The sequence below is a fragment of the Dreissena polymorpha genome, chromosome 11 (genome assembly GCF_020536995.1).
Source record: "Dreissena polymorpha isolate Duluth1 chromosome 11, UMN_Dpol_1.0, whole genome shotgun sequence".
NCBI lineage: Eukaryota > Metazoa > Mollusca > Bivalvia > Myida > Dreissenidae > Dreissena > Dreissena polymorpha.
In genome coordinates this window covers 8,757,959-8,769,402 of record NC_068365.1, presented here as the reverse complement: position 1 = coordinate 8,769,402, position 11,444 = coordinate 8,757,959, and the positions used below count along the sequence as shown (strand labels likewise).

Below are 11,444 nucleotides of genomic sequence, written 5' to 3'. Positions count from 1 at the left end.
CCTCGTTCCACCAAGGTACAGAGCGTTTAATTTTTTTAGGTTTTTTGTTGGCTATGGGAATAGAATTGTCTAGCGCTGTCGTGAGTTTATTTAGATAGGAATGGAAGTGAGTGTTAGAGTCAGTATTATCTTCGTTGGGCAGAAATTCGTTATTGCATTGAACTTTAAATTTATTCCATTGATCAGGTGTAGCCTTATGGATTTTCCACTTATGTTGTATTGACGGAAGGGTGTGTTCAATTTTCAGTTTTAAATTCACCACGATAGGGAGATGGTCGCTACCAAATGAATTGTCGAGTACATTGAAGTCGCTTATCGCTTGTAATTTAGCTGATATAAGGGCGAGATCGATCGCGCTGTCAGAATGGCCGGCGCGGTCGGCCAGTCTCGTGACCTGTCCGTCGTTTAAGAAATTGAGGCTTGTGTTATTTAGTAATTTTAATAGATTTTCCGCATGATCATCACATCGTGGATCGCCCTCGGGGTTCCAGCAAGGGTGTTTGAGGTTAAAATCGCCAATGATAATATTGTTTTGTCTATGGTCTAAAGAGTGAAAAAAATGTTGAGTAGTTTTTGAGAGCATTTTCTACAGTTTGAGCGTATACACATTGGATACGAAAGAACAGGTTTTTATCGAGGTAGAGTGTGATAGCACACGACTCAATCGGGCAATCTTGGTTAATCTTGATTTCAGTAAATGGGATTCCCAATTTTACATATATAGCTTCCCCCGTGGCCGTTGCCTTTTTTCCTTCTATTGATCTCACGGGTTCTTGGTATCCTTTTAATTGAACTTGTTTATTTTTGCTTCTAAAGTTTGTTTCTTGGATGCATACAACATGTATCTCATTATTATTTACATAATTTTGGAGCTCATACAATTTGTTATTGGTATCATGACAGCCAACCCCTCGGGCGTTCCACGACATTACGGTAAGATTTGAAGTAATATTTGGTGCTGTCGTAGCCATTGAGGGGCTTGTATTGGGAGATTGTACAAGCTTAAGGGGTTGTTCTATTAATATAAACCGTACGCGTGGCGGAAGTATATCGGGAACGGCGGCGCGAGCGCTTGCCTTCTGTGATGGCTATGTCGCATGATGATAGGATTCGGGCGGTACCGGTTCAGATTAAGTTTTTTCCTATGGATGTGTAGAGGCGAGCTCTCATGGTTTTTAGGTTGCCAGAAGTGACGTTGGAGTTGTGTGGGTCGTGGTGTTTGTTGTTTTTGTTGTTTGGGGGTGACCGGGTTGTTTGCGTTAATGGTTTGGTTGTGGGTTTTTGCTTGCTGTGATTGTTGTTGTTGTGTGGGAGGAGGGTTCATGACCTGTTTTGGTTTTGTGGGTTGAACGGGCGTTGGTGATGGTTGCACGGGCGGTGTTGATTTGATGTTGATCTGCTCAGCCTCTCTTTCAGGGAATTTATTTTTGAGAATAGTTAGTATTTCTGCTTCAGATTTACCTACCAGTTGTTTAGCAATCACAATGCCGCCTACTGCGCCGCTTTGATTAATTTAATAAAAATATATACGTGGGCAGGTCAGATAACTATGTCCATTTAAAGCTTATTACTTCCCTTGACTTTGTTTTTTCGACCTATTACCTTGAAGGATGATGTTCACCTTGAAATTTTACCACTCAAAATGTGCAGCTCCATGAGATACACATGAATGCAAAATATCAAGGTGCTATCTTCAATATTTAAAAAGCTATGGCCAATGTTAAGGTTTTAGAACGACGCCTACGGCGGACGGCCGACGACGAGCTGGCTATGGCAATAGCTCGGAGTTTCTCCGAAAACAGCCTCTTTAAAAAACTAACAAAAAGAAAACTTACATAAGGATACACACGCTTAGAACAAAACGAGATTAACGGTATAACTAGATTAACGAAAATCAACCAGCACGTTTATCATGTATGAAAATATTTCAGCATAAAAACATCAATACTAAAACATTTATCTTTGTATCTTTAGATTCAATACAAACTATGTGTTTTGATGAAAACAGATTATCCGTGTTCAATAAAAGTTTTCATTCACTTGTCCAGTAAAAAACACGAGCAATTATACATTCACATGAGAAGTAGTTTAATCAATTCGCATAAAACAACTGTACTTTATTTCTTATTTGTGAATGCAACAATAGCGTTATTGAAGACATTTTAAAAATAGGAATGAACACAGATATGCACCATTTTTATCGATAAGTGCAAACATGTGTTCAATACTTTTGATCAATATTACAAATCACAACAATGTTTCAACTCAACCAGAAAAACAAGAATATTATCAATACATTTACAGCAATTACAACAATACCAGTGGACTTTCAGTAACTGCCAGTAACACATATATTCATTCAGTGCAAATGCGTTAACAATACCAACCATAAACCAAGTGAACATTTAGATAAGAAGATGCGATACAAATGACACAAACGCACTTTATTTCCTAACATGCTTACGCAAATAAACACAAGTCACATTTCTACATATGTCGACAAAATGAGTTACTACAAATGTTCTAAAAAGAAATATATGCATAACTTGAAATTATACCGCTGGTTTCCAAGCGCGATACGTACATATTTTGTTAAGATATATACAATATAGTAAAATTAAATTACATAACTTTATTTTGCAAACTACTGTTATCTATGCGATTGACATTTTTTAATAAAGTGTATCAAAATTTATTGTTTCGGTAAAGTTTAAGGCGTACTGTAAACAAATTTTATATAAAATTGTGCACATTTTTAAAAAGTGAAACGAACGTCTGCAAGTCAAACATCAATTACTGAACAAATCACTATTACGATAAGTTGTATAATTTTCACGTTCTTGGCAACAATGATCGGTGATTCGTTAAATATAATATGTACTCAAAAGTTATAAATACGTGTTGTCCGCGCCTCGTTACTGGTCTATTGATCATCGTTAACGTGTTACAACATAATTCTAAAAAAAATAGCCTTTGCGTTGATAACTTGACTCCCTTCCATTATCATCCTCACGCAAACATCTGTCATAACCTCGTTTTCTCGTCTTATTAATGCCTGCGCAATCGCATCGGTATAGTCAACCTCATCCATGCAGATTACCGATCTGTTCATGCGCATGAGCGTTAGCATTTCCAGCTCAATTCTCCTCCCGCTGTACCATCGTAATGGTTCAGGGTGAGCTATGATGCATTGTCGTATCTTTGGAAGTCTGAGTATCACCCTAGGACCTTCATTGAGCATATCTGTAATCGTTGATATCCATGTGCGTTGCTGTTCCTCATCCAGTCCAGAGGTTGCCATCAAATTCCTTTCTGGAATCATATAGTATGGTAGCTCTAAGGAGATCAATGCAACTCTAAGCGCATCCAATGCTTCATGCAACCACTGCAGAATACTTTTTTTATGAAACGAGGCTTGAGGATTATTTTCCGCCATCCATAGAACGATGTTTTTCAACGTGTACGATGAAACTTCTTTCTTACGTGGATGTAATACATCGTTCTTTATCATTTTCAATAAAACATACAATTTAGTTTGAGTGTCATTAAGATTGCTAATAAGTTCCGTCTCACCGGCGTTAAAACACACTCTCCATTCAACATGTTGATATTCACTACCTTTAAATCCAACAGGCGTAAGAACTGCCCCAAGTGATACGACCCTATGAACGGCTTCCAGTGGCGGCCAGTGGCGAGGTCTTGCGGCCCATTTTGACAGGATGCTGGGACAGTAGTAAGGTAATGCAAGGACTTTGTTAAGGTGCAAGTTTCCCAGCCATGTACTAGGAATTGACGGTCCCGCACGCTCATGCCGCACCATGCCCTCAATCAAGTCATTCGACCAGTTATTAACATACAAGTCACTGCTCAAAAGTTCGCGACCATATCCGTCATCACAAAACGCGTCATTTACTTGCCTGAGAATTGTTGTACCGCGTCTCTCCAGTTGCAGTCTACAGTGACCATGGTAACTCCTGCGGCTGAGTGATCTCAACACGGTTATCTCCCCAGAAAAGGCACTTGAATTTACATCATCTTCTAAACAGATCACTCTAGTAAGTACACGCATTATATCAATATCACTTTCTGTGTAGCTGCTCAGCCCCTCAGCTTTGCTACCCGTAATAATTATCGTTTCCATTCCACTAAACCTTGCAGTAACCAGCTTGCCATACTCCCGATATGCGTCTCTCCGAGACTGTATGATCTCCGGTCCGTAACCGAGCCAGCTCAGTATAGTACATGTCTCAACGGAGGCATTTTCCCACTGAATCTAAAAAACGTTTCAATTAGAAACACGCTACATGTCATTATTTTACGGCCATACCATTCGATGTATTATCAATTTAAAAGTATTATCTTGTGAAAATATATTAAAATTTCGTGTGACTGTATGTTCTCAGTGAATAATCCAATTGTCGGTAAAAGTATTGCCAACCATGAATTAATTAATAAATTGAATTAAGAGCATTAAAATAAAGACACTGAAAATATAAACGGTTATCAACGGCGAGTTGATATATATTTATGACATCAATTCATTAACATATAAAACATATAATGTAAATCTCTATTATCTTAAATTGCAAATGCGGAACGAATAATTTTATAACAATTGATATTAAACTAAATTGCTATGGTTTAAGCTGCATAATTTAACGAAATCATATAAACTTTAATTGTTATGTTTGCAAATACAATATCTTGATGTTTAAATAGTTATTTAATAATTTGAAAGAAAACTGTGAAAAACGTTTGCTAAAAAGTAGTGTCGTACTTTGGCACGTGCAGACACTGATAAGTGGATTTAAGAAGATTCATGAGAACGGATGTATTCATTTTTAATGTTTCGAATTTTTTACAGAAGTTAAGTATTTAATGTGGGACCACTTATTGATATACAGTATAAATTTACCGTTGTTCTTTTTTCGAAAGATGTTAACGTTTATCTGCTTTAGTTATGCAAACATTAACCATCTAGATTGAAATGTCATTAAGAAATACAATAGGGGTAGGGGAAACGCAGACATCTAAACGGGAAAACTATGCGTAAGTTGTCAGTGTGTAGTGGACACAAACTGCACTCGACTTATCATCTTACCAGGTCTTGTTTGCTAGACACACTGCCCTGTCTTCGGAATCTTTCCGGTTCATCAGGTCTTGTGCCACTTTCAGCCATCCATACAGTGCTGAAGTGAGATATTCGATAAATATAGGATCTTGCATGAGTGGTCGTTTTGTATTGAATTTATTAAGGTAATATGTATTTAGCTTGTTATTATTAAAATTAAATGTTTTTTTATAATCTTTTTTGGTGCTAAACTGCTTGCAATCATAGGGCTCCAGACCGAAGTGATGTTGTGATGGTAAGTACGGTCTCCTTATATTATAAAAAAAACGTTCTAAGTAATGCATCCATCCGGCTATAATAGTAATGCGTCGCGCTCTGTGAAAACCGATTGTTATACATGGGAGTAAAGCGTCGCACCATAAGTCCGCACAGTCTGTTCAGCGACGACACTTTCCGCTTGTATAGTAATTTTAGTTTTAAGTAAGTATCTTACATGTTTTAGCGACAATCATGTTTAGGTGATGATCTATGTGCTTTCTTGTAAGAGACCTCCTTTAATTGCCAAATTATATAAAAGCGGAAAGTCTCTTCACTGATTAGCCTGTGGGGTTTACTCACGCAAATCCAGGATAACACTTTACGCACATGCAATAAGCCCAGTTTTCTCAGAACGCGGCATATATGCAAACGGAAGTGTGTTATATTCTATAAACCTGAGCCTTATATTGTTGGCATTTTTTTCTGGTCGCTTCAGAATAAACAAATGTACGATACCACTTAATGTAATCTTTATATGTCATTATTCAAAAAAGTATATTTCATGATCTGCAAAAGTAAACCATGTTTAAATCCTCATTGAATATCAATGTCGACACTATCCGCCGTAACTAAAGAGACTTCCTGTCATCCTAAAACACATTAAAGGCGGACAGTTTCGTCACTGACTAGCCTGTGCGAACTCATTGGCTAATGTGAGACGACACTTAACGCACATGAATTAAGCCCAGTTTTCACAAAGCGATGATTGAGTTATCGCACGGTTTTTAATTCCTGATATTTAAGACACAAACTACATTCGATTAAGTCATCCTTGAAAACACGTTGCATATATGCTACTTGTTATGAGCAATTCAACACGGATAATCGGATATTATCTATGAACAATTTTGAGGACTAAATGAGCCTCGCTCTGGAAAAACTTAATGTATATGTGTAAATATTCGTCCCGTAGTGGCCTATGCAGCCCGCACAGGTTAATCAGGGACGCCACTATCCGACTGTATTGATTGTTTTGTTTAAACGAAGTCGCTTTTAAACGAACATTCAGTTTAAAAAGGAAAGTTTCGTACCATATAAGCATGTACGCACTGCGCATGCACATGCATTAAGCCAGGCTTCCCTACAACGAGGCCCATATATTATATAGTGCAAAACAAAGACAGATAAGCGCCAAAAGTCTGTCAAATCCGGTGGAAAGGACCAATTGTACGGCCTGGCTGTCAGACGGATACGTACCGTATATAATGCCTCCCGCTGTGTAGGGGCATAAACATTCAAAATAAGCTGTGCTCTGGGAAAACGGGACTTAATAAATGTACGAGAAGTGTCGTCGAAGATTTCCCTGTGCATTCAGGCAAAATTGCACATGAAACAGACTTAATTTAACAAAAAAATACCATTAACGCGGAAAGTGACACTTAACTCACATGCATTAAGCCCCGTTTTCCCAGAACACGACCCATATCAAGAGCAGTTCACAACTATGTAGTGTACGGGGCACGTTCATTCCAGTTAGAAGATCACCGAAACACATCGAATCACATCATACCTACTGTTGCTATCAACACTTTCGAATTCACGTTTCTAACGGATTCCATCGCTCAATACTCCCTCCAACCCCTGTTAACAATATTTATAATAAAATGTGTTATGTAATAGGTGTTTGTAAGCTATTTAAGTGTTATGCAGAAACCTTTGTTTATTGCATACAGTGTCTTTATATACTCTGTAACACACACGTGATTGAGTTTTTATTATTTTAATAAAATGAACCATTATTGTTCACGTATGCGTGGTAATTAAACACCTCATGGTTTACTCATACGCATAAAAGTCCGTTTTTATTGGCCGATAGACAGCAATATATCGGAAGACAAATGCAAACATCTCTGTCAATATCCTTCGTCACATGTTTACTACTACCACTGAATGTGTATACGAGTAGAAGCACGTACGGTGAACGAACGCTTCATCGAAGGTTCAAATAACAATAACTACACTACGTACTAATTTGTGTCCGCATTCTGCCGCGGTCGTGTTACGTTACTCATATAAAAATTGCAATCTTTTGACACAGGTTTAACAGGAATTGAAGCTGATATTTATCAATCACCGAAAGTCCTGTGGTGGTATTTATTCTTTCATAATTTGTGTATAGACTTATTCGAAGTGTTTTTTATTTAAATGACGTACACATAATAAATTGCAAACACTCAAAAAGCGCTTGTCTTCGAACCATAGTCACATACATCCGTTGCAATTACCTTGGGTGGTCTGCATTTATACTTATTAATTAACAATTGGCTCCAATTTTAAACAAAAGCCTGGGCTGATAAAACTAATCGGGCCGCGCTCTAGGAAACGGGGTAAATTGCATGTGCGTAGTGTCGTACCAGATTAGCCTGTGCAGTCCACGCAGGTGTTTCAGGGTCTAGTATTTCGGCCAAACATAAAGTTTCTTTTTAAAGGCACTACGTTGAAACGAAAAAATCATTAAAGCGGAAAATGGCGTGCCTGAAAAGGCTGTGCGGACTGGTATTACAACCTTAAACAAGTCCACCACTCGACTACTATCACGCACATGTTAATATTCTGAATTGAACACCAGAAATGAAAAGTATATTCCTTCAATGATATTCGATATAGTTAATGGTCGCTGAAATATTTACTGGCTGAAGCGATCGTGTCGTTGCTTACGGTCGACAAGACGCTGCAACTATATATATAACGTTATATTGTCAATCCATAGTAAGTTAAATTATATTGCTTATCCCGAGGTGTTCTATTTTAGTGTTAACGTTAAATTTATGTCTATGTCAGATCTGATGAAATTTTACTGGCTTCATTGATACAAATACAGGGGTTCAGTTCATACTGAAACAGTGTACAATATATTGCACATACAAGTATTTGAAGTTAATTAAACCTTAAAATTATAACATTAAGAAAACATGACTTTAACATTGCAAGCAAATATGTTTGTTTAGAAATAATTTCATATTTTAAACCTATTTATTTTAGTTCGATTGCATTTAAAATGATTTCTACTTGTTTGAAACGCTCGGGTCCGTTTCCTGTGCCTGACGCCAGTACTTGGTGTTTTGGGGGGAACGCTCCCACATGAGGATTGAACCAAACACCGAACCAAAGCAGGTCGCAAGGCGGCCAAAATATCCATGACACCACGGTGACATTGACAATAGTTTATTTCGTCCGCGGAACATATATCTTAGTGTTTGCAGATGGAGGAATGTGCTTACGCACCCGTATACAGATGACAATAACGTACGGACGTCACGTTATATATGTATACATGGGATTGTTAATGAAGTCGCTTCCAAATTTACCGACATTAACAAACATAATTAAGGAACTCAATAAAACAAATTTGTGTGACAATTTAAAGTTATTTATACTCGCTGCGTTTTCCATGTCACGTAGATTTTTGACCGTCATACGTACATAAGAAACGTCGAATATTTTAAAATTAATAATTAAATTCCGCCAAACGATATTTGTCTGTTTATCGGTTACGAAAATATTTTAATTGGTAAAATTTGCATATTATGATACATTTCGCCTTCCGGTTATCTACACAAATATTATCATTTGTGCGTGTGAACAAGCAATCACGATAAAGTTCTATATAATCATGCGAATGTTGATTAGCTCATACTATCATTTGTTGTGGCCAACAATTTGTGTATGTCTCTCAGTCGGTTGGCCTGTATCTCTGAGAATGTATTTGAATTTCTTATGTTCAGTATAAACTATCGATAAGAAAAACTATTTAACATGCAAATGTCAATCATATACCTTAATGATTGATTGAAGTTTCTGATACCCCTTGTTTTTCGACGATCTTCTGACACAAATAAGGCCTTCCTAATAAACAAACTTGTACCGTGATAAGCCCAAAGAATATACTAGAAAATATCGTATACACTTCAAAAAATAATTGCAAGTTTATAACAATGTATATAAAGGTATACGCTTGTCAATAACTGGTCAACTTGATAAAAGTTACTTGCCTCTCTTTGTCTTTACGTATTATTATTTTAAATATATATTAAATTCAGATTGTTTAAAATCAGTATGTACTTATGCCTTATTTTTCAGAATAAATAGCCACACACTGATTTAGTATTCAAGAGTTTCGCTTGTGTATTTATAACTATTCTTTAAAATGAAAATATTATATATATTTAGTTTTTTTAGGAACAACTGGCACTTTAGCGTGTTTTTTTGAGAAATACGAGCTTTTGGTTATTACGGCAATCACCAACGTGTAACGCTTAAACTATCTTCTGTAAGTTATCGTTTAACAAAATCCGTGTAGTCTATTTATTTTTCAGTGATAAAAAAACATAGCTATGGCGGAGGATAAAAACGTATTTGTCTTAACGTCAATTAGTAAGACAAAAGCAAAATAACCCATGCTTTGTTACATTATAATTATAGTTTCGATATGAAATACATATTTTTTGTTTAAAGCGAGCGTTTAATTTATTTCTACGAATGCAAGTTATATTAATAGAAAACATTACTTATATTTAATAAACTGCGTAAATCTTACCACTAGTTTCCCTGCCAACACTGTGTTTAAACTTCTACAGATAGCTTCCTAAACTTGAGAGTTGATTCAATAATACAACAAACAAATTAATGCCTGAATAAATAGCAGTGATTCACGCGTCTCCACATTATTAACAAATCATTTAAACCAATACTTCAAGTATAATACCCAATGCTTCAATTCAAAATATACCAATACACAATCTATTGAAATAAACCTGAATGGTCTGATGATTTCTATTGTTATCTTCGGTATTTGAAGGCGCAGGCATTCAATTGAATGGATTGTAATAAAATAGTGTCAGGTTTAAACGATTAAAACTCAACTCCGTCAGGTACATACTTATTATGAAAATGGGCAGAGTTAATATGTGCTATCGGTTAAGTGTCTTAACACTAAAAAATATTGGGACGGCGTCTCCAATGTAATTATTGCCTACTTGCATAATTCAAAATTATTCCATCCAATTAGTTCAACACTCTATGATGACATTTAAGTTTTTTCCACGTAGCTTGTGTCAACAAAGTGTTGATGTTACGGTACTTCTTCAACTCTAGATGTTCTGAAAAATGATATTCTGCTTTGAGAAAGGGAGTTTAATGCGTGTGCGTAAATTTCCGTCCAATATTTATTTAGCATAAGCAGTCCGCGCAGGCTAATAAGAGACGAAACTTTCCGCTGTTATGTTTTTGTTTACTTTAAAGAAAGTTTCTTCATATCGAAACTCCATTTAAGGCTGAAAGTGTCGTCCTTGGTTGTGCGGACTGCACAGGCTAATCTGTTACGACATTTTACGCACATGAATTAAACACCCTGTTCACAGAGCAAGGCTAAATTGATTAAAAACACCTTTAACGTTGTTTTTCTCCTGCATCGCAAATGTATCCAGACACTAGGATACCATACCCCACACATATTACTCAACCCAGCCTTTTGTCAAAGAAACGATACACGCCTCTGTTCTAGTAATCAGGTCTTTAGTGACAGAGCTTTCTCGGTTTCTTCGTTCTTCGTTAAGTAAGCGGAAACTGACAACATAACAAACACTAGGCACCCATTGCAAGTCGGATGCAGAGGCACCACCACGCTGGTGCTCGAAATGTACTCTCTGTTTGTACTCCCTGAAAGATAACATAACAACTTTAAGTAAAATATGAGCCACGCTCTGTGAAAACGGGGCTTAATTCATACGCATGTCTTCACAGCTTAATTGTTGCAGACCGAACAGGCTATTAGGAAAGACACATTCCGCTTTTATAGAATTGTTTTTTAAAGAGGGTCTGATCTGCACAAAATTAAATGTTAGCGGAAATTATAATCCCTGGTTAGCCTGTGCACATTTCACGCGCTAATACGGGACGACACTGAATACAAATGTATTGTGTTGTGCATATTGAGCCTAGTCCGCTACGCAGTCTAAGAGAAGCTGAGTACACACACTATTTAGGGACTACGTGAGCCTCGTTCTGGGAAAACTGTGTTTAATGCATGCGACTTAAGTATCAGCTGGGACGATAC

At 36.8% G+C, this 11,444-nt stretch overlaps 1 protein-coding gene across 1 annotated transcript; it reads right to left on the bottom strand.

The window, feature by feature from the left end:
• Positions 1-1,018: 1,018 nt before the first annotated feature.
• Positions 1,019-10,970, bottom strand: LOC127851258 (uncharacterized). Its single transcript, XM_052384904.1, has 6 exons — positions 9,927-10,970; positions 9,167-9,235; positions 5,102-5,189; positions 3,619-4,273; positions 3,014-3,312; positions 1,019-1,405 (listed from the first exon to the last, which is right to left on the bottom strand). Exons 3-6 carry the CDS (start codon positions 5,177-5,179, stop codon positions 1,019-1,021), a joined length of 1,419 nt encoding a protein of 472 aa, XP_052240864.1. The 5' UTR covers positions 5,180-5,189; positions 9,167-9,235; positions 9,927-10,970.
• Positions 10,971-11,444: the final 474 nt, after the last annotated feature.